Source organism: Mytilus trossulus, chromosome 1 (assembly GCF_036588685.1).
Source record: "Mytilus trossulus isolate FHL-02 chromosome 1, PNRI_Mtr1.1.1.hap1, whole genome shotgun sequence".
In the NCBI taxonomy this organism is placed as follows: domain Eukaryota; kingdom Metazoa; phylum Mollusca; class Bivalvia; order Mytilida; family Mytilidae; genus Mytilus; species Mytilus trossulus.
Window position 1 is genome coordinate 67,339,638 of NC_086373.1, and position 25,687 is coordinate 67,365,324.

Genomic DNA, 25,687 nt, shown 5'->3' on the forward strand with positions numbered 1-25,687 from the left:
TGGATTAATACATTTTTTTGTAGTCAGGTTTACCATATATTATCATGAGGTTTATTATTTCTATGGGAAACCTGCTTAAAATGTTTTATTTCTCTAGATTCTTGTCCCTAATTCTAATTTATCATTAGAAATATTGCCCCACTGGTTTTATGGTATTGTGCTCAACTGAAATGGAGGAGGTTGCACCAGATTTTATCCCATGTTAGGTCAAACCAAATTACTGTAAATTCCCAAATTATTGTGTGCATTTATTATTGGGATTTTATCATTTTAAACTATAATGAGATTCTAATATTTTTGTGACATGAAAAAAAATCCTGTTTAATTCATATAAAATATTTCAAAATGCGAGTTTAAATTGTTTCGATTATAACCCTGTCACTTTTTTCACAATAATTTCTGAATTTATAGTATACAATAGGTGTGTGTTGCCTCCAAACACACAAAATTAAGACTTTCTGTTACTTTGCTTTTTTTTAGTGTATTTTTACAAGTATATGTACTACAAAAAAAAGAATTGATCTATCACAAAAACTGAGTGTCTATAATGTTTGAAAATGTACAACCAGACAATTAGAGAGTACTCACTGCAGAAAACATTAAAACATAATTTGTTTAACTAAATAATATTTGAGAAATGTCATTTGTCAGACAAATATTGAGTTAAAGATAAGCATAGAGTAAATTATTATGGTACCATGGGTTTAATTGGGAATTCTAACAACATTTTTACTAAAATACAGAAATCACTCTGGGGAATCTAGTTTCCATGTTAAAGTGATAACAAGCTAACACAGCTAAAATAGTTTTATCAGCCGATTTGCTAAATTCAAATCAACAAAGATAGCGTTATCAAAACACAGAATTCATGTAACAAAACAGATAAGAAAAAATGAAGAGACGTCTACTGAAATAAAAACCAATTTGTATCTTTTTTAACAGACATTTTTATAGATATAATAGAAGATAAATAAAACAAAAGTGTTAATATCAATAATTCCCCAATAGTTTTGTACATTATGACTTATCTCAACACAAGGCTTCTTATGCAAGCAGTTTCTTTTATTTGTTTTGGCAGAGTATTTAGGTAAAGTCACATGAATCATGCTGTTTCATTTGAATTTTATCAATGCTCATGAATGGAGATTGGATGAAGAGGTGTCTCATTGGCAATCATACCACATCTTCTTATATCTATAAACAAATGTAAGAACAAAATTTGAAATGAACCGACCAATTGTCAGAAATCTGTCAATGGGATGAATTGTTTTCATTACTACTGACCAATACCAATCATCTTGGTGCAGTCTCTATCTTATTAGATATCAACACGCCAACATCAACCTCCTTGACTACAGGCAGATTATTAAGAACAACCAGTTTATCAGAATGGTCATGACTGAGCTAAAAATTTTACTTTTGTGTATTTACAGACTATTCTAAGTCAACATTATTCTGCTCAATACTATCATATAACAGGCATTGTTGCCTGTGTGACCTATTATCCTTGACAAAAGACACATGGTTACCAAGGGCAATAACCACCAGTAACTTACCTTATTAGATGTCAAAGCATAGAGTTTAGATTTATCTGGACTGTACAGTAATTCATTTATAGACTGTCCAATATCAACATTTATTTCCTTGACAACAGTTACTTGGTTACCAGAGGAAACAATCACCTGCAATCAACAGAATATTTTTATATCTTAAACATAAAAAATAAAATGTAAAAATATTTTAAGTTTTTTCTCTTGTGTCCATCCTAGACCTCATCTTTAACAATAGGTTCTTAGCAAAGTTTCAACTTGTGTAACATTAAAACAAGATGTACTGTACTTGTGTGAGGTATTGCTCCCATCTAATACCATCCTCAAAAAATAAAATTTTCTGATCACAGGAAGTAGAGGTGGTACAGCAACAGAAATTGTGTCACAGAACAAGATTAAACCCCGAAAAACTTCAGTCCGGACTGAATTTGTATGATCTGTAACAGCTACAGTATTTTATCAACTTGTGACAGATGTAATTGCCAAACAGTTGAGGTTGTGGTCTCACATCTGATAACAGTTCACTGAGAAAAGACAATGACCTTAGTTTTAGAGGGAAAAAAAAATATTATTAAAATACATATGCATTGAATATTCACATAATGATTTCAGAGTTAAATTATTTGTATAAATTGAAATTTTATTTTTTTATTATTCATATTTTCCCCAAGTACAATGGTCTATAATTAAACCAATGAAACTTTCAAAAAGCATGATGAATGTATCAACTTCTTGAGCAAAAGTGTCCTCATTTGTCTTTCTTCAATGAAGCAATATACACAAATATAAAAGAAGTATTGAATAAAAGTACATCATCAAGATTACAAATCAACATGATCAATTGAAATGAAATTACAATTAAAGATATAGAAGCATTAAAAATTGTAAACACACTTTATATTTTGACCTTCATTATACGTTCTTTACCTAATGACATTTCAAGTATTTGTAACAAAAGTAAAACAAGGCTCTGCAAGTCATCAGCTTCTCGTTGTCAACTATATGGTCATAAATTCATTGATAAAGAGAAACCATAGAGTGACTTTCCTCATCACCAAACTGATCAAAAAGCGGTGTACTTCGGGGTTTAAGCTTGGTACTATCATAATATATCAAGAATCTATGAATTGTAGTTGTTGAAAAAATTATTATTATTCTTGAATGACTTGGTGTGTTTTATAATGATTCATAATTTAATTTGTGCACTCAACATGTACATTGTAAAATGAAAGTATTAAGACTGTATAGCAGTCATTTGACCAAGTACCAATAATGCATTTTTAATCAGCTTATGTATTTCATGTTGATTTTTTCTGAGTGGTTTCAGACTTGTGATTTTTCAAAATTTATTTATTGTTCTGTTTTGCACATTCTAAACTTTCTAAATTTCAGGACTGTTCTTTGCATATACCATGTATACTTTATAAAATAAAAATGTTCAAATTATGCCTTATCACTGACATTTAAATGTTTCCTCCTACCGTTTTCAATTGACCATTACTACATAATACCCAAATACAAGTTTTCAAATTATGCCATTTCCCTCTTTAGTACCTTTTTCAGTTGACCTTTACTGGTCCCTAAGAAAATGTTGTTATTTAATGTTTTCTCATCAGCCAGAACACTTGTCAGTGATGTGTCCATAAATTCTATCAATGCTTCTTCATCAATAGGGTTTACACCCTCAATGGAGGAGTACTGGTCGGAATTCTTTCCTTCTCCACACAAACTCAGTGGCTCATTCTGAAAGTAGATATATACAATAACAGTTAATTCAGAAATTAAAACATGCATTTATCATCCACAATCATTGAGCATTGGCATGATGAGAAGAATCATGCCACACAAATGTGTTATTCACAAGCCTACTTAAATGAGTATAACCTCCTTGAGAAAGAAAAGAGTGTGTGTGTGTGAGATTTGATGATATAAGAATTATTTACAAACAACAAGTTAGTTCAATCTTCTAGTGAGAATAACAGGTTTACAATTCCATCTTGTACTATCAGACAATGAACTTAAAATAGTACACAAAGCTATTAGATTGTACATGTTCTAGCTCTTTAATTCAGAACTTTTTAAGTCAGTGATCTGTCACAACAGTCACATCAAAATAAGATGTCCATATAATATGACTTTTGGGAAGCCATGGATCATCTGTGTAGTCTTATCAGATTTGTGCCAAGTCATTTTAAACAAGTTACTACACTCAAATCATTTTGAAAAAATTTCCAAACAAATTTTCCCATCTGCATGTCATGCATGTACTGACAACGTTCTTTATAACCTGTACTTTTAAACATGAAATTATTATCAAGACATCATTTTTTTGTGGTTAAAGATAAAAATTATAAATCAATGAATAGTTGTTTCAACCACAAGAAAGATAAACAGTATTAAGAATGGATCCCTCTTCAAAACCCTCGCCAACTGTAAATTATTATCAAACTTGTGATAAATCTTTACTGGACAGCTGCTAGTGCTATCATCTCACTTTGTTAAATCCTAAAATCAATCTGCACAAAAAGAACTTATGAAATCACTGCACCAATACTTATGCATCCCAGAGATATGTAAAAAACCTTAATTTCTATTTTATAGCCTTGTAAAATACTCCTGTGAAACAGATCAAAGTCACAGAGCAAAGTTTTGGCTCCTTGATAAAGTCGTCTGCCAGATGTAAACCATCTGGATCAAACGAATGTTTGTGCTGTAACTTTACGGTTTTAGACCTGGGATAGACAAGGCAAACCTTGGAACTCAATCCCTCACAGAAAATATCAGCTATGATAAAGTTATCATAATGAGGATGCCTACCTAACAACTTAGAAATAATATGTCTCATTTTCTGAAGTTTAAAGACATTGCATACAAATTTTACTAGCCAAAGTGTTTCGGGTCAGGAGCTAGAGATATTCAACAACTCCCCTTTTTTCCTATTCCCATACAATCTTAGTGCCAGGTTCTTTAACATTGTAATGTCTTTTAACTTAGTCTCATTCACTTAATTGTATTATATAATTTTGTTTTTTTAATGTGATCACACTAAAGCATGCTAGTTTCAACAGTCTGCAAACATTGGCCATAATCATGATGAGCATATGAAGTCTAGACCTATCTGAGTGAGAACCTTCAAAAACATTACATTTCCATAATAGCACCATACCTGAATTTGTCCAAAGTGGTCCAAAGTGAATTACGTGGAATTGACCAAAATCATTGTTTAAATTACTAAGATAGGTTGGTTATTTTTATGCAATGCACAGGAGAGTTCAATCATGACCAAAAAAATTCATAAGGGTTCCGCGGAACCCAGTGTCTCGCCTACTTTTGCTGTTAACAGGCTCAACAAAAAAGTGGAAAAAAATCAATAAAAATATTCCTGTTGATACTATCTTTTGATCGTAAAAAGCTTCTGTCCAAGTTTGGTAAAAATCCAAGATAGTTTATGAATCTAATAAATGTTTTAAAAACTTTAACTGCAGACTGTATGTAATGTTAACTGGAAGAACAAGAATGTGTCCTCAGTACACGAATGCCCCACTCGCACTTTCATTTTCTATGTTCAGTGGACTGTGACATTGGGATAAAAACTCTAATTTGGCATTAAAATTAGAAAGATCATATCATAGGGAACATGTGTACTAAGTTTGAAGTTGATTGGACTTCAACTTCATAAAAAACTACCTTGACCAAAAACTTTAACCTGAAGCGGGACAGACGGACGAACGGACGGACGAACGGACGAACAGACGCAGAGACCAGAAAACATAATGCCCCTCTACTATCGATAAAAACTAAGTCCATTTATAAGTAAAAAAACGATCCACAGGTACAAAATTTTAACAAAATTTCCTTCTAGATACTAGCTTTTGATCATTAAAAAGCTTCTGTCCAAGTTTGGTACAAATCCAAAATGGTATAGGAAAGTTATCAAAAAAATTTAAAACTTTAACCACAGAGTGAATGTGTTGTTTCCTGGCAGAAAATCTAAGTCCATTTAACATGTTTAAAAGTAAAATACTGAAAAAATTGAAATTTATTTTACAAAATTTACTTCTGGATACTATGTTATGATCATAAACAAGCTTCTGTCCAAGTTTGGTAGAAATCAAGTATAGTTTAAGAAAGTTATTAAAATTTCAAAAACTTTAACCACAGAGTTAATGTAATGTTTCCCCAGCAGAAAAACTAAGTCCATTTATAAGTAAAATACGGAAAAAATGGAAATTTATTTTTACAAAATTTACCTCTGGATACTATTATGATCATAAACAAGCTTCTGTCCAAATTTGGTACAAACCCAGGATAGTTTAAGAAAGTTATTCAAATTTCAAAAACTTTAACCACAGAGTGAATGTGATGTTTCCCGGCAGAAAAACTAAGTCCATTTATAAGTAAAATACTGAAAAAATGAAATTTTATTTTTACAAAATTTACTTCTGGATACTATCTTATGATCATAAACAAGCTTCTGTCCAAGTTTGGTAGAAATCCAGTACAGTTTAAGAAAGTTATTAAAATTTTAAAAACTTTAACCACAGAGTGAATATTTGTCATGTTTGTGGACGCCGCCGCCGCCGACGCCAACGGAATGTAGGATCGCTATGTCTCGCTTTTTCGACTAAAGTCGAAAGGCTCGACAAAAATCATTTATATGGTACATGTTCTGCTGGGTCCCTATGGATCCCCCTTTTTTCAAAGTCTTAGATCTATGCTACTGATGGTAAACATGGTAAATGCAGAGTCTGAAATCATTCATCTTTACTTTCGCAAATGAGTTATATTGTAAAAAATTCTAAGTTAGGAAAAAGTCAGGTTAACAGGACATTCTGACATCACAATTTTTCAATAGGACATTTATTATATTCATATCAAATTCAATCAACATGATCAATAGACAAATGCCAATTTTTCATTTCCAATCAACCAATTTGTTGCATGTCCAATGCAGGAATAAAATTCATACCACACATTATAAGTTTAAGATAGATCATGGTAGAAGATTACTTATCTTATCACCTATCAAAGATTCATGACTTTCACCACCCTTGGCATTGATAAGTGTACATTTTAACACAGTTTCCATTCACAAGATATGTTTTTTGCACCTTTTTTATATATTAAAATAGCTTGAAGCAGTCTATTTATTGAGTCAGGAGTAATTTCTTTTAACATCTACAGTAAAACCAGTGTATACACGAAACATCTTTTTTCAAGAGATTAGACTGCATGTTTGGTTTAATAACTAGTCAACAAATAGTCAGTAGTATAAACCATATAATTTTTCAGGTCAGGATATTTTTTAAAACTTTGCTTTACATCTAGCTCTTTGTAGCCTCTTTTGTGCCTATACATTTTTGTGGTTTCAAGAATTTGTTTGGTGACATTGTTTCTGTTTTGTACCTTTCACTGTCCTAGTATCCAGGTACCTTTCTATTTACAGTTTATTTCGTCAGAACATGTTATGCTGACCTTTCTGGAGTACCTAAGAAGCTCCTAGGTTTTGGTTGGGTTTTATATTTCCAAGTCTTTAGATTTCTGAGTTATGCTTAGTAGACTGTTTGTCTTTCCTTCAATGTTTTTTTTTGCCATAAAATTCAGATAGTTTCAATTATATGATAGGTAAAAAAATAAGAAAATAAGAAAATCTACCCCCCCCCCCCCCTTTTATTTCATGGGATATCTTAATTCAATATACATGTGCTCCTTTTATCTTTTTGTCTTGTACTAACTTTTTTTTATGTAACAAACTAATTCATAGGCAAACATTATTTTAAGAATTATTTGCCCCTAATCTGAACAATTTCCAATGCATTCCTTGTAATCAAATCAAACCTAATTTCCCATATATCATGGAAGCTTAGGCAAAATGTTAGGGCAATATGGTTATGATCTGATTTATATACCTCGTACAAATGAACAGTTAAGCCTTACCAGGACAATTACCTAAATGCTTATTTCATATGTTAATGATCATGAAAATGGCATTAACCGGAATATTTAAGAAAGCAATATAACAAATAAGATAAATTAATTGATTTCTGATGAAGTAAAAAGATAACAGTAACTGTATGAATACCACATTTCAGTTAAAATAGTGGTCATTAGGAGCGTAAATAATCAGTTTCTTCTGTTAAATTACAAATCAGCTAAATTTTGAATGGAATCAGATGTAGACTGATACATATTCAAGATACATGATATAATAATGAGCTTTTTGTTTCAAAGACCCATCCTTGAAACGCAAGTTCAGTCAGTATTTGTTAAGCAGTTTATTCTGAGAAACATAATTCTGTCAACTGGTTTAACCCCTTTTCAAGGAGTTGTGGATTAACAAAACGTGACACCGTCAACAACTCAAGATGACCATTAATCCTGACGTATTGCCATAGCCAGTCACCATTAGGAATTTAGAGCATAATAATTCCATATGCACAATTGCAAGTAGACATAATATCTTATGAAGATTTTTTTAAGATGTCAGATTTCTCCCTGTGATTTTTTCTTGACTTGCCCTGTTGCCTATGTATTGAAGGTATTTTAGAGTTTGTAAATAAGGTATAGACATTTGACTATAAACATTATAGCTATTTGGACATCACTAAGTGAATGATGCTTTCCAGTTCATGTAAGAAATTTTGACCTCACAAGTGAAATTATCCAATGCCACAATGCAAACATGATTGGTATATCACATCAAAAGTTCACTCTGGTTTCCTTCACCAACTGAGCACCACAATAGGAAGTGGTGTTAAATACCAATCAAACAATCAATGGGCTGGCATGTCAGTTAACTGCTAGTAGTCTGTTGTTATTTATGTATAACTGTCATTTTATATATTTTCTTTTGTTACATCTTTTGACATCGGACTAGGACTTCTCTTGAACTGAATTTTAATGTGGGTATTGTTATGCCTTTACTTTTCTACATTGGCTAGAGGTATAGAGGGAGGGTTGAGATCTCATAAACATGTTTAACCCCGCCGCAATTTTGCGCCTGTCCCAAGTCAGGAGCCTCTGGCCTTTGTTAGTCTTGTATGATTTTTTATTTTAGTTTCTTGTGTATAATTCAGAGTTTTGTATGACGTCCATTATCACTGTACTAGTATGCATATTTTTAGGGGCCAGCGGAAGGACACCTAGGAGTGCGGGAATTCTCGCTACATTGAAGACCCATTGGTTGCCTTCATCTGTTGTCTGCTCTATGGTAGGGTGGTTGTCGCTTTGACACATTCACCATTTCCTTTCTCAATTTTAATCAATAGTTCAAGTGTTGCAAAATCTTGTCTCATAGGTATTAAACGCAGATTTCAAAGTAGCGACAAAGTCTATTTATAATGACCTTTAAAGTTTTCATTTTCTTTTCTATGTTGCTTGGTTATTGTCTCTTTCATGCATGTATTCCATTGAATTCCACATCTTCGTTTATTCAACCGGCATGAGTGATCATGTAGTAAAAAATGAAAAAACGCTAAATAAATTTAATACTTCAGAAGTGCTTTTCTGAATTTTCTACAACAGGAAGCTCAAAGCCGAATATTTGAAAGGATTTACAAGAATTGAAACAGTTCAAGAGCCATAGGAGATGATATGACCAAAAAGGACATCAAAAAGAGCAAATAAAACCTTTATATATCATCTGCTATAAATAATGTTCAAAAAACTTTTTACAACACTTCTGAAGTCTTGCTTTACAAGAACTACAAAAGTCAGCCTCATTTCCAATTTTTACTTGATGTAAGTTGATGAGATTTCCATATTCAATTACTTTTTACTGTTACAAAGAATTAATTAACAACAAAAGACAAAATGTTATTATTGAACATTTGTGTTATACAAGATGAAAGGGTGTCTGAACTTGACAGTTTTAATGGAGGATGAAATTAGAACCCCATTGCCATGGCAACAGAAGACACAATTTCTGCCAGACCAGATGTGATACTTGAAAACAAAAGTATTTGATCATGTTGATGTTATGATAACAGAATTAAGGATTCTTATCCATTCACACGTTCATCCCACTTTAATAACTGCTTGTTTGAAGTTGTGCTGTCTGCAGGCTTAGACAATTTGTTCTCTTAAATCTTACAACAAATCTTGGAACAGGAGCTTCACTTAATTCAAATTCAATTTAGTTGCCTGGTATCTGGTGGATAGTTTTCTTATTATCAATCATACCACATCTCCTTATTTTCATATAGATAAAAATAATTAAACAAGAATACAATTCATAGGACAACATGCCCTGCAATCACATTTTTATTTTCAGCAAACCAAAACATCTAGGTCAATTTGTTATCCCCTAACTAAGTATTAATTAAAAACAGTTCACATCACAATGAACATGTGTATGTGACCACAAATTCATGATAAAACCCCACCTTAATACAAATTTGAACCCGATATGGAATAGACTGAATGCACAGATCCTAAAACATAATGGCAATTATATCATAATCATGGTGTAATTTTTATTTTCCATGGTAACACAAAAACTAAGAATTAAGGACTTCATTTATATCATACTTACTGATTTTGGACATGGAGTTTTTGGATGAAGATGGGCAGGTCCGAGGTAACCATTTCCTTTCTGACATTCTTCAACTGTAGAATCAAAACGAACAGAAATATCAGCCATCTTATAACCACACAGTGCTGACGATGAACTGCTCAGATGGTCCCCTGCCTTCTCGTATATCACATAAACATTACCAGCAGTTTCAGAATAGAAGGCACCTTTAGCAACTGTGTAAGGCTGTGTCCTATCTTTGTAGCAAAGTAAAGGAATTTCAACATAGGAGTGAAAATATTTATCCTTCTGACATACTCGAATGAGTTTTGTTTCGACAGTGTTATCATCCAATGCTTTCACTTGAGTTGCAATGAAATAGGCGAAATCACCTTTGGTAAAACCATATAGAAAATTAACAAAGAAATCCATTTTGTACTGATTCAGAAGTGATATTTTGGACCCTCCTTTCAAATCTCGGTAAGAGAATTCTAGGTTTTCTAAATCCCGACTAGATAAATGAGGTACCATGTCTCGGTAGACTTTTAATTCCCCTCCAGGGTTTATATTGATATATTCTGATCCAATATATAAGACGTCTTTATCAACTCCTGGTGCTATTAATAGAACATCGGAAGAAATTGGATTATGACCTACGACAGGTTTATAAATATCCTTCTGTATAAATGCAATATTTTGTAATAAACGAATCTGACATGATCCTTGGTAAATATTAGAACACAAAATAAGGGTGCTCCTGTTATAGTCAATCACAAGCCCCTTTGTAAAACTATTTATAGAATTTTTCGTCAAGTTACAAGGTATCTGAGGGGGCGGACAGAGGGGATTGTCTGTCTTTGGTCCGTTGTTGACTTGCTGTATGACACTTAAGTCTGACGACAACTTTGTGAGAGTATTCTTTCCACCTATATAAATTTCACCAGTGTTTTTATCGACAACAAATTGTTGTAGTCTATGATAATCCCGGTAAGATTTTTCCACTTTCATCGACACTACTTGTATCACTAACAAAGCCAAAACTGGAAGACTGAACATGGTGACAATCTGTAATATAAAAAACAAAAAAAGATAAATAATCTCTACAGAAAAAAGAACAAGTTGACATCAATCCAATAGATATAAGAAGGTGTGGTATGAGTGCCAATGAGACAAGTCTCCATCAAAGTAACAATTTATAAAAGTAAACCATTATAGGTCAATGTACAGCCTTCAACACGGAGCTTTGGCCATTCATTTTCAAAAATTTATTTATTCAACAAGTTAGTACAATTTTTCTGTAGGTTTGTGTAAAGATTTTTGAAAAACTAATAATCCAATAAAAATAAAATGTTTCCTCAATACAGGAAAAATGAATGAAAAATCCACAGCATATGAAAACATACTGTTGACATGTCTAGTCCTTTCTTTTTGATTTAGCTCTTAAATTAAAGTATGAGATCACTAATCTAAAATAGCTTTAATCTTTTGTCTGTCAATAATTGCACATACATGTATGTGCAATTTTGCATATCTGGTATGCATGTTTTATAAACATGCTTTTCAATTATTTTTTTAATATGATGCTTCAGAAAATCCAGAAAACATGTACATGTATATGTCATTGAGGTGATTCATTTGCACAATTTTTATACATGTACCATATCTTCTTATTTTGTAAAGATATGGATCTTATCATTTCCTTTAGAATCTTATTACCAAAAAAGTACAAAGCCAATCTCTTATTTGAAGGAAATGTAGAACCACATATCTATAATAGTCTCTGTTACACAAAAAGCCACCATACAGATAGATATCCAAGTGTTTATGATATAGACAATTTAATTAAAGAAAATATTACTATCACAACTTGTACCTGAAATTAATTGTGCATACTGACCCAGATCAGTGACACAAAATTAAATAAGCTATAAGTATAGACCAAGGTGATGCCCAAGTCATGAAACTGCATTTATTTTACACTTTTCAACTCATTTATAAGGTCTTAAAAACATGGCTGCTAAAAAATCTACAAAATTTCCATTAAAACATAAAGTGGAAATTGTTATGTAAGAAGCAAGTGAGTAAAAAGCTATGAATTCTTTACCCTGAACAAATTACTTATTTAATTACATATGATGTGAGGTAATTCTATCATGTTATGTAGATGATTTTTTATTGAAAAATTTAATTTGTGATGGATAGACAAAATAGAGATACAGACAGACAGGACGAAGCAATATATGGTGTTGACATAATTTACAAAGATTGAGTTAATTTGGGAGTATTGCAGATGCTGAAAGATTGACAGAAATGAAATATGAATATGCTGCACATAATTAATGCTATCAAAAGTTCAAATTAGAGTTCTTATAATTTCCACCTGAACTTGTTGCAAATTTCAGAAATGAAAACAAAAATTTCTCAGTTTACAGTTATGTTATTAAAACTTTTGAGATTTAAAAGTTCAGGAATTCTTCTATTTTAGTGATTGAATTCTAACTTTTAAGAAGATTTTTTCAAACAAAAATTTATTGAAAATATATGATTTTCATTCATTTACTTTCTACATAAATCCGGTAGTTTCAGTTTTCTTGTTCAAATTGTTTAACATTTTTAATTTCTAGGCCTTTTATAGCTGACCTATGCTGTATGGGTTTTACTCATTGATGAAGGCTGTACGATAAACTACAGTGGCTTCTTTTTTCTGTGCCATTTAGGTCTCAAATGTGGAGTCTAAAGATATCTTATTGACAATCATACCACATCTTCTTATTTTTTTATATCATCAGATCATCCCAAAGAGGAAATGTTCTTCCTACAACCAACTTGATAATACTCCCTCCACTAACCCAGTCAACAATTAACATTTTACTTGGTCTTCCTATACAACCAACTTGATAATACTCCCTCCGCTAACCCAGTCAACAATTAACATTTTACTTGATTGATGAGTGATAGGTCCAATTGTTGAAGTCAATATCATTTCAATATAAAATGTTCTGCACCTGACCACCCTGAGAGATCCTCACAAAACACAGCAATCTTTCAGCACATCATAGACCAATGAAGCATGTTAAATGTTCCTGCAAAACTCATCATCTAATTTTGATTTGATTTAAATTGTACAATTTGTTTAGAATTCAGAAAGATAAAATGTTGTTCTATTTTTGGGACTTCTAATTCACGGTACAGAGCAGATGAAATATTTCTATCACAGATGTCCTTAGTTTATGATACTGTTTTAACTGTGGATTCATTTATTTTCATTGGTAAAAACTTGCCTACTTGATAAAAAAATATTTGCTTTTTTAGGGAACCTACATTCCTAATTACATCATTTCTACCAATCAAAATAAATAACTTTGTATTTCAATGCTTCTCTTATTCGCCTGTACCCACTAAATCTAGTTAATCATTAAATTGTACCTCCAAGTTAAAATATCCTTAGTAAAAAACACCTCAAAACCAACATGTTGAAAACAGTTTAATTGAGTCCCTGTTATCACCATAAATCAGCTACTAACAGTTACATTTCCCCCCTATAACAATGGAAAACCATCAAACCATGCTTCCAACCTTTTTAAGTACATCACATCTGTTTGCTATTCGCTGGTCTTTAAATATCTATTTGAGGATTTATTTAGCTTTTAAGTATGTTTCTTTTGATGTATTTGGTACTGCACTTAACTTCTAAAACATAAATCATTTGAAATTTGCATTTAATATTTGATTTCTTTTTTTTCAAATGAAAACGAATAAAATGTTTTTTTCTTCAGTTGCTATATTTTTTCCCAAGAAATATTTCATAGATACCCTCGACCTTTCACCTTTGAAATTTCCTCCTTTGTTTTTTTCATTCCTGTCAGATATTCATTTTTCTCTCATGATAATTTATTTACATTGGAGGGTAATAAAAATGTACAAGGTTTCCAATAACAGTTTATTCAAGCTAGCTGGTTTATGCATATTTCCCCCATTTAACCCAGAATGCAATTCACATTCAATTAAATCTAAATTGCCCCGTCATAAAAGGCGCTATTGTGCAGTGGGTGTATGATTGTGCAATATTTTTACAAAGCCTGCTAATAAATTCTCTTTTCATGTTAAAATGTCCTTTTGAAGTTTTAGTCATAAAATACATTATTGGTGGAAATTAATATTTTTAAATGATTCACTAATAATTGGTTAGATTATAAATTGCTTTAAACAAGTAACCAGATACATATATTTCGTTTCAATTTCTGTCATTCTCACTTTAAATTATCTAATGGAGGTATTATTGAGTTGTCAAATATAAAACTATGTCAAAGCGGGATCTATTTTATAATAAATTTTAATCATAAACATCTAGAATCTGACCCCCTTTTATAGGAAAATGAGTTATTTTTCTTTCATTGGGACTTTATCCTAAGTTTAATTTCTTGATTTATTCAAAAATAAATTACAGGTTCACAAAGAGTACAAAAATAACATAAGAGATACAGTTCCTCAGCTACATTTAAGTTCACTATTATGCAGTCTTTCAATAAACAAGCCCAAAGTGGAATTTTACGAAAATTTTAGTTTGATTATCATTCTATTGGTCAATAGAGATGATATTAACAAGCCGTATAGAATTTTTTAAGTCTGGGCTGGTGGACCTGTGGTTAAGTGTGAAGACTGCTAATGGAAAACATGTTGTTTTTAATTTTTAGCATTGTGAGGACTAACTTGGAGTAAAAAAGTCTACATAACATCTATGTCATTTGGTTTCTGGTTGAGTGCTATCACATTGCAATCATACCACATCTTCTTCTTTTATACTTAATTTAAAAGTGTTTAGAATGTGGTATAATTGCAATTGACCATTGAGACCAATATCTGCCAAAGAAACCCTGTCATCTTTCAAGTGAAAAACATTTTTATAGCGTATAATGATGTAACAGTTGATTTTCTTTTTTAATTTAATTTGCAATTTATATTATGTCACTACATAGAAAGAGACAATGGAAACATAATGCTGTTAGAATCAATACAACGTCAGACTTCTAATCTAAAAATGGGAAATATTCAAATCATTTCGCTTTGATCTTGCAAAAAGTAGACCTGAATAATTTTATCGTGGATTTAAGAATCAATTTATTGCATGGAAATGAGTCACACAGATGCATGTGCAGCACTAAGACAACATGCTTTGACAATTGTGTCCTATTCAATGCTGCGTTATATTGACTGAACAATTCTAATACCACACAAAGAGTTTATGCATCAGGAAATACTATAAAGTTCTATGGCTCGAGAAGCGTAGATTGAATATGAAGGAAACAGGGTGCATAAAATGCAGGGTTCTATTTCACATTAAACGGAAACAACAGGATGTTATGCTAAGTCTCAATATGTTTTATTGAAGACTTTTATTCTGATGGATAAAAAATTTAAATATGAAACATGGGCATGCTGGTGGTGGGTGGATATCAGAAAAGAGAGAAAGAAAAGAAGAAAAAAACAGATCATGAAAGAAGAAAAATCAAATTTATATGTAAACAGTTTTGCATTATTATCTCTCTATCATCAATATTAAGGTCAGTGACTCTATTTTGATGGAAAAAACCAACATGAGAGATATGGGGGGAAAATTAGCAAAGAATAAAAAAGAAAGTTAGAACAACCCAAATAGAAACTACAGAAGAAAATCAATTTTCCTGTATGATATCTTTAGTATTAATAAGTTTTATTGAATAACCCTATTTTTTTATGAACAAAAAAATCAAATGTGAGACATAGCAACCAAAAAAAAAGAAAGAAAGAAAACACCAAAAACAGATCATTAAAGAAGAAAATTAAGCCTAAACAAGTTTTCTGTATGATATCTTTAGCATCTAAAGAATGTTTTATTTGTTGTCTGACTAAAACTAAACACCGGTCTTGTCTGTCAAGCTAGTCAAAATTGGATACATAAAAATTCCAATATCTTTCTTTATGGGTGTAAAAACAAACAGGGTATTTAAACACAAAACACAGGGTCTCAATAAAGTAGTGGCCTTTTCCTTTAATTTATCGGTAAAATGCAAATGAACTCTTTTGTGAAAATGTGATATGTTTATTTATATCACGATAAAAACAGGTAAAAGATTTTTACCCATACAAAATGTTAAAATAAAGTAAATAAACAAAACAAAGAAACACATGTTACGAAGAATAAATTTAATATGCACTTTTATAAATGATTTTTAACAAAATACTGAACTCTTAGTTAAAAAAGTCACAGAAAATATACCAAAAGTTTTAAAAATAAACATCAAGAAGTCGTCAACAAAGAAAAAACATTCAATTTAAATTTAAATCAGCTTACCTTGAATGTAGTATATAAAATCCAACTAAAAATGTTTGTTATCTTTCACATCTACAGGTAAAAACTCTGAATCACAGGTGAAAACGCATCTCACTCAGACAGCAGAAACTGTTCCTGAAACACAAAGCATCATGGGTAATGTCTGCTTGCACTGATTTATTGGAGTCATAAACTTACCGTCTGCTGTCAAACTCATAGATAACTTTAATAACAGGGCCAACATGTGATGTGTGCATTCAAGTTTGGGTTAATGGAGAAAATATTCATTATGACCTAATATCTGCTTTTTAACTTTGTGTAAGAAATAGTTAATAGTCGATCAGACAAAGTGTGAGGATGTTTTATACACCATCTCATTTTCATCTGAAGTATAAATCCTGAACAGATAAATTATTTCAACATATTCAGTGATAAAAATGATGTTTTTTATATCTTCCTCACTGATAATGTCTTTTACTTTTCATACATAATGTATTTTTTTCTAAATGTATATGGATTTTTTTTTAAGATAGCTCCATTCTTTGAGTCTTTAACATCTTCAGTAATAAAAGTGATTTTCATATTCTGTTTTTATGGTTTGACTTTTCATGCTTGATGTATTTTTTTCTCAATGTATACAAAACAAAGATACTTAAAGAGTGATTTTGTATTTCATTATGTACAGTAGTAACAATTTTTCAGTCAAATTCCAGTGGCAAATATTTCATGCAAAAGTATTCAGACATCAAACAAATATTAACATGCAAAGAACTCAATCAACTAAATCAACTTGGCCTTCACATTGGATTGATTTTGATGTTGAAGCCAGGAAATCAAGATTGCCAAAGAAAAGGACAAATTGTAGGATAGTGGCAGATTTGCCTTCCAACTGGTGCAGACCTCTCAAAGAGTTGTTGCAAGGATTGAAATTTATGAGGAAAACTTTCTAAACAAGGCATAAGATTTTCCCATTCTGATAGATGTGGCTGCATATGTTTTAAGATCACACCCCACCAAAAAGGTGCCCCTCTTTAGCCAGCGTTGTTGCCTGTTTGACAGAAGTCCAGATGACTTAAAACTTGAAGATTCCAATCAACTCTACCACTGATGGTCTATCTATATTTTGTGAATTTATTGTCATATAGTTGCTGATTTTGACAGATTTTTTTTTACCTCGATTGATTCCCAAATTTCAGCATACTCTACATGCTCTACATGCTCTTCAATCTAAGAAAATTGTATTTTTTGGGGTAAATTCTTGGTCAACTTTAACCGAAAGCGACAACCCTGAGTGGTCCAACTAAAGTCGTTATTTTAAAGCAAATATTTTTAACCAGCTAACTGCATCATTTAGGGGGAAATAAACTATCTATTTTATTACAAGCATTTGCAGCCATTACAACAATCTTGAAATATCTTTATTTTAATAGTTACATGTATTTTTTGTTTTTAATCATTTGAACACCTGTTTATCTCTGTAATTACAAGGTTCTTCAAGGTACTAACACTAGTAAATATTATGTAATAAGTCAGGAAAATGTTTAAAATTATAAAATTGTTTCAATAAAATTTCCTTTCATCATAGCAAATCTATTCTCTGCTTTCTTAACATTAAATCAGTTGCTATAGTGATGGTTTTTAAATATTTTGCATAATAATATGAAAATGTTTGTACGGAATTGTACTTAATCGTGGATTCCAGGAAAAATTGAATTCAACATGTCCAATCAAAATCACTGTTACAAACTGCTTCCATTAAAGTAACAAGTAGTAGAGTCAATACTACAGTTGTTATACAATAAATAAATATAAAATATTTCCAAAAGTACAAAAACATTTCTCTTGACATTCAAACTTTCAAAAACTGTTGGCCTGTTTTATCAAATAATTGGGATGAAATTCTTCTTGTAAAATCACAACCAACCCAAGGAAACACAAATAACATCGTTTTTATTGCTGTGCTTCATCTTAAAGTCACAGTGAGAACGGCAGGGCATAAAAGCCAACTGATGAAAATGTCTACTGACAATGAAGTATGTCTGTAAGCTCTTATAGTCATAATATTTACATGAATCGAACTGCTTTTGCAAATAAATGTTCCAACATAAAACATATCTTTTGACAAACATAAACACTAGCAGCTATTGACAGGAAAGCTAAAGCAGACGTCAATTTGATAACACCAAATGGAGGCTCAATAAACAAACAATTTGGACAAAGTTGTTAAAAAACGGATTATCCATGACAACTAAATTATTTTTTAATGAACACCTAAATGAGAGCCTCTCACTGAAATAAGCAACTAATTGCGATTTGATGAGGAAATAAGAATGGATTATGAAAATATGATTACAGACGACTTGACACATTTTTGTTGAAGAAACCATCTGCAAACCATCAGTACCTAATCAAAGATCAGTAAATACAAACTATCTCTTCGTCTTTGATGTCAGGAGGCAAAGCTAATGACTTTCACACAGCTAGATATATATTATTTTGTGTGTGTATTCTAATTGAAACATTGGTACATATCAAAAATGTATACAGTTATCAAAAAGAATTTGAAGGAATGCAATAAAATGAGGCATACTGTAAAACATGGTATGGTACGATGGTATGGTATGTGTTATGGTATGATGGTATGGTACAAATACCATCATACCATGGTATGCATGAATGGTACCATGGTATGGTATGATGGTATGGTACAAATTACTATACCATGGTACGAATTACTATACCATGGTACAAATTATTATATCATGGTATAATTTGATGGTATGAAGCATGGTATGTTTTTTTGAAGTAGGAAATTTAGAAAAATCTAAAATATGATTTTTTTTAGTTGTTGATATTATGTACATATATCTGTTTTATTTATGAAAATAAAACTTTACAAAATAAATAGCTATAGATGTAGACAAACCAAACTTACGTAATGCTGTGAACAGAGAACAAGAAAAAAATCAATTTAAATATATCAGATAAGTTAAGTTAAGGTGAGATAGATAGATATAATGTCCTGTTCTGACAGGTTGAAATGGCTGTCAATTATTCTTTGAAATTTTTGGAAGTACTGCATATCTTATGATTATAATCTAGATAATGTACATTCAAAGATTCATCGGTACATCACTTTCACACATCGCAAATGGATTTCATTACATTCCGCATCAAAATAAGCAACAGTGTCCAATACTGTACACACACTAATAAACACGCATATAGTCCAATACTATATGTGGACAAAACAGTCTGAGCGGACAAAATATCAAAACTAAATACAGTTGAATAGTAATGTAACACAACTTCAATGAATCTACAAGTTCTCCCAAGATATGCTAAAATGTGTCCAAAATAACAAAATCCTTTTTAAAGTTTCATATTGTATGGGTCATTTCTTGCCTTCAATTCTCATTAACACTTAAACATTTTTATACCTTTATCTCCAAATATTCTCCAACTCTTTGTTTACAAAAATAAAACATATAAATCAAATAAAAGTATTGACTACGTGACCTAGAGAACATGCTATGTTAATCTTATAGCAGGATAGCCATTTGACTTAATGACTTTAACAGACGATAATCAAAATGTTAAATATGACAAAATTAATTACAGTGGACAAAATAACACTAGTACAGCAATAAAAAAAAAAATAGCAATAAAATAGTCCTTTAATTGAACAAAAGTTTTAGTCATGGCAGATTATATTCTTACTTACTACAACTAATCACCAACCAAATTGTTTTCTTCCACATGATAGTTTTACTATGTGGCAAGGAAAGGACAAGAATAAATCAAGATTTCCACAATTTTAATTTTTGCTTACAACTGTATGAAGTTCTAAACTTGCTTAGCGTATGTCAATATCCTAACTTAAAAGAACTGACTCCGCTTTTAAATGTGTGTGGGCAATACTTTTCTAAATTAATTGTTTTGATTCTAAATGTCTTGAAAAAATTCAAGCAATGAATATTTTGTTTACATTGTTTTTTCAACAAATACTCTTGTTCCTGTTTCTTATTGAAAAAAAGAGAGTTTGTTTTGCATAGGTCAAGAAAGAAATATAAGAAAAGCAGTTAATTAATAAAATTCTGTTTAAGAATAGGTTTATAGACTTTTCTAAATTTCCTACTTCGAAAAACCATACCATGCTTCATACCATCAAGTTAAACCATGGTATAAAAATTTGTACCGTGGTATAGTAATTTGTACCATACCATCATACCATACCATGGTACCATTCATGAATACCATGGTACCATTCATGCATACCATGGTATGATGGTATTCATACCATACCACCATACCATACCACATACCATACCATCGTACCATACCATGTTTTACAGTATGCCATAAAATGAGGAATGGTATGGGATTAAACAACTTAAACTAGCAGAACCAACTGAGTTATCAATGACCAACTAAAATACAGTAGTGCACTGAATCTCTAAGGATTTGTTTTAGATTTGGGATGATTTAAAACTCAATATATTGTACAGATATCTGTCAATCCTTGAAAGGGGTCTAGAGGCTGTCAGTAGTCCCAAGTAGTTTATCTAACATATTGCTTAAGACAGTCAACAACACCTTGAGTCTTAGACATGGCAATAAACTGGACTCCAATCTGGCCCCCATTGTCAGTTTTCCTCTCAAAGCATTTTAAGGTCAGTGGTACTTTCTGAGTATTCTCTGGCTTCCTTCACCTATACAAACTGACTGCCATGATATAGCCAAAAATGTTGAAAGTGGTGTTAAACACCAATCAATTGTCAAAATGCTGAAAAAGTACATAGAAAGCTATAAACCGCCCCACCATAACAAATGTAAAACTGGAAAACTGACATTAAGTTTTATGTTCAAAACAATCATTGAGAAACAAATGTGATGGTCATATGAAGCAACATTGAACAACAACAATAACCAATGACTTGGGACAGGCATGTTCTAATTAATGTGACAGGGTAGTTGGTGCCAATCCCTCCTTCTAACCTGGGACAGTGGTGCTACTAACTTACAAGACCTGTCAGTGTTTTTTTTCTAGTATTTTCATCTTAACACTCCTAGATCCGGCATACTGTAAAACATGGTATGGTACGATGGTATGGTATGTGGTATGGTATGGTGGTATGGTATGAATACCATCATACCATGGTATGCATGAATGGTACCATGGTATTCATGAATGGTACCATGGTATGGTATGATGGTATGGTACAAATTACTATACCACGGTACAAATTTTTATACCATGGTTTAACTTGATGGTATGAAGCATGGTATGGTTTTTCGAAGTAGGAAATTTAGAAAAGTCTATAAACCTATTCTTAAACAGAATTTTATTAATTAACTGCTTTTCTTATATTTCTTTCTTGACCTATGCAAAACAAACTCTCTTTTTTTCAATAAGAAACAGGAACAAGAGTATTTGTTGAAAAAACAATGTAAACAAAATATTCATTGCTTGAATTTTTTCAAGACATTTAGAATCAAAACAATTAATTTAGAAAAGTATTGCCCACACACATTTAAAAGCGGAGTCAGTTCTTTTAAGTTAGGATATTGACATACGTTAAGCAAGTTTAGAACTTCATACAGTTGTAAGCAAAAATTAAAATTGTGGAAATCTTGATTTATTCTTGTCCTTTCCTTGCCACATAGTAAAACTATCATGTGGAAGAAAACAATTTGGTTGGTGATTAGTTGTAGTAAGTAAGAATATAATCTGCCATGACTAAAACTTTTGTTCAATTAAAGGACTATTTTATTGCTATTTTTTTTTTTATTGCTGTACTAGTGTTATTTTGTCCACTGTAATTAATTTTGTCATATTTAACATTTTGATTATCGTCTGTTAAAGTCATTAAGTCAAATGGCTATCCTGCTATAAGATTAACATAGCATGTTCTCTAGGTCACGTAGTCAATACTTTTATTTGATTTATATGTTTTATTTTTGTAAACAAAGAGTTGGAGAATATTTGGAGATAAAGGTATAAAAATGTTTAAGTGTTAATGAGAATTGAAGGCAAGAAATGACCCATACAATATGAAACTTTAAAAAGGATTTTGTTATTTTGGACACATTTTAGCATATCTTGGGAGAACTTGTAGATTCATTGAAGTTGTGTTACATTACTATTCAACTGTATTTAGTTTTGATATTTTGTCCGCTCAGACTGTTTTGTCCACATATAGTATTGGACTATATGCGTGTTTATTAGTGTGTGTACAGTATTGGACACTGTTGCTTATTTTGATGCGGAATGTAATGAAATCCATTTGCGATGTGTGAAAGTGATGTACCGATGAATCTTTGAATGTACATTATCTAGATTATAATCATAAGATATGCAGTACTTCCAAAAATTTCAAAGAATAATTGACAGCCATTTCAACCTGTCAGAACAGGACATTATATCTATCTATCTCACCTTAACTTAACTTATCTGATATATTTAAATTGATTTTTTTCTTGTTCTCTGTTCACAGCATTACGTAAGTTTGGTTTGTCTACATCTATAGCTATTTATTTTGTAAAGTTTTATTTTCATAAATAAAACAGATATATGTACATAATATCAACAACTAAAAAAAATCATATTTTAGATTTTTCTAAATTTCCTACTTCAAAAAAACATACCATGCTTCATACCATCAAATTATACCATGATATAATAATTTGTACCATGGTATAGTAATTCGTACCATGGTATAGTAATTTGTACCATACCATCATACCATACCATGGTACCATTCATGCATACCATGGTATGATGGTATTTGTACCATACCATCATACCATAACACATACCATACCATCGTACCATACCATGTTTTACAGTATGCCCCTAGATCCATGCACAAGAAAGTGAAAATTTCATATCTTCTCTCAATTATAAAATGGTTAAGTAGTGCTATAAATCTGTCATTTCATACTGATAAGGCGACCGATAATATTACTTAACTAACAGATGTTTTAAACACAAAATTGTAAAACTTTGAAAGTTTTAGGAAAATGCACAGGCACATTTGGGGTTGACCCTCCCCCCTTTTTTCTAAATTTAAAAAAAATAAAATTTGGGAATATTCTTTGATGTATTCTGCCTTTCAAGATTTATTTGAAAACTAATTATTTTTAAATATGGTTATTAAATTATTTTAATCTTGCAATTTATTGAAAAAAATAAATTTGTGAAAAAATCAAAATCACATATTTATAATGAAAAAAAAAACTTTTCTTGATTGGTATTGTGTATTTCATTTTTATCCCTATAATCTTGCAACAATTGTCACCTATAAATTGAGAGAGAAGCCATGTGGTGTCTGTGAACTAACATAATATAATGGGCGTATGACATTTGCGCCGATTTTAAATTTTTTCATTCGCGCCGATTTCATTTTTTCATTTGCGCCGATTTTTTATTTGCTCCTAATTAGATTTACAGGTAAATTAATACTTATACATGTACTATACCATTGGTAAAATTTTGTTCTAAATGTTTTTCATTTATGTTTAAGATAATTTTGATTCATATTTTTCTGCAACTTCATTGATAGACATATTGCACACTGAAACGAGCCGAGGAGACAATTCTTTAATCATCAAGAGCCATACATATCGGAAGATAATGACAATATAAAATGAAATATAACAACAAATCTTACTATTGTACTATAAACTGTGTAAAGCCAGAGTCACCACGGATTTTATTGTCAAAACACAGATCGAGCATAAATATGTGGCAGATGTCCGAAAGACAGAGGCTAAAGAACTACGGTTACGGTCAGGGAAAATGTCTGGAGATGTATCTTGTAGGCCTTATTCCACTTCCCCACTGTGAGCAGGGGACAACAGTTATATACATGTTATGATTGACAATTCATAAATTTGTACAAGTGGCTAATGGAAGAGGTCTATAATGTTAAATGAAAAATAACATGACTTGGATGGAGAGTTCTCTCATTGGCACTCATATCACATCTTCTTATATCTATTCACCTGTAATTTACCTGTAAAAAAATCGGCGCAAATGAAAGAAAAAATCGGCGCAAATGAAAGAAAAAATCAGCGCAAATGAAGTGCAGATCGGCGCAAATGCAAAACGCCGAATATAATTGATGTGACAGCTTAATTTGAAAATATGGTGTTTTTTAAGTGGTGCAGGAGATAAGTTCACTTTTTATTCAACATCATTTTGATGCAAATTCTTGGGCTTAGTTCATAGACTGTTAAGGGTGTATATCATAGGTTAAATCTCACTGCAAAAGACTTTAAAACTGGTATTTATTGTATTTCAATCAAGCCTTTTGCATGCAAGAGTAAATGCAAAGACTTGCTATTCAAAACTCAGAGTAATGTGTACAGACCTAGATTATCATGTTAATTATCATTATCAAAACTGTTACCTTGTGATCTGGCATGTCAAATTTGGGTGAATTGGAGAATTACATATTGTATGTACACTGTCACCATTACTGAGTTGACATGAATTATCATTGTTATGGTAATAAATATAAATTAACTGTTTACAAAACTTTGAATAGTTCAAATTACTAAGGATTTTCTACAACAGCTATAAAGGCATATAAAATATTTTAAAATTTAAGGACCTCGATGCTCTTCAACTTTGTACTTAATTTGGCCTTTTAACTTTTTATACTTAAGCATCACTGTTGAATCTTCTGAAGACTTAATGTGCGCCTAGAATTCAACTTTAAAAGATTGGTATCTTTAATAATCTCAGTTGCTTTTGTTCCAATCATATGTAGACCTTTTAACATCTTTATTTTTTCTCACCTGTGACAAATGTCACAGAATGCCAGACAAAGGGATATTAGTACAGTTGTGTTAGCAGCAGATATAGATCTGTATTCCAGTTCAGCAAGAAAGTACAACACTAAAATAATATCATGTCAAAGACAGAGACTTTAAACAGGAATTAATTAATGGTACTACAATGGCACTACAGACATATGAATGGCCAATTCTTTACAGGAAGACAAAACAGTTACTAACTTATCAATGCAAAAGACTACATGCAGAAAGTATCTTATTCAAAACAGTTAAAAAATAAAATGACTTTTTAAAGAGAAACAAATGGCTTCCTGGCATCTGAGAACCTAAATGTATGTTATAACTTACAGTATAAATCGTAACGAACTGAACTTCTCTCAGATCTTCTTACGTAATCACAATCACTTTAATACAGAATTCTCCGTCTGTTTGATGTGCTTAAATAACTATTAGGATCTGTACATGCAGTTTTCAAACTCTACTCTGACTGTCTGGTCAGGTTTTCTTGATCAT

General features: G+C 31.3%; 1 protein-coding gene across 4 annotated transcripts in view; it reads right to left on the bottom strand.

The window, feature by feature from the left end:
* Positions 1–25,687, bottom strand: part of LOC134683044 (plexin-A4-like) — a 70,235-nt gene that overhangs the window by 24,408 nt on the left and 20,140 nt on the right. For all 4 annotated transcript variants that reach the window (XM_063542096.1, XM_063542070.1, XM_063542080.1 and 1 more), the window contains 4 exons: positions 16,394–16,507; positions 10,084–11,127; positions 3,105–3,293; positions 1,557–1,682 (listed from right to left, as the gene is read on the bottom strand). In XM_063542096.1, coding sequence (XP_063398166.1) covers positions 1,557–1,682; positions 3,105–3,293; positions 10,084–11,118 — 1,350 coding nt within the window. In that variant the 5' untranslated portion in view covers positions 11,119–11,127; positions 16,394–16,507. The remainder of the gene's footprint in view (positions 1–1,556; positions 1,683–3,104; positions 3,294–10,083; positions 11,128–16,393; positions 16,508–25,687) is intronic.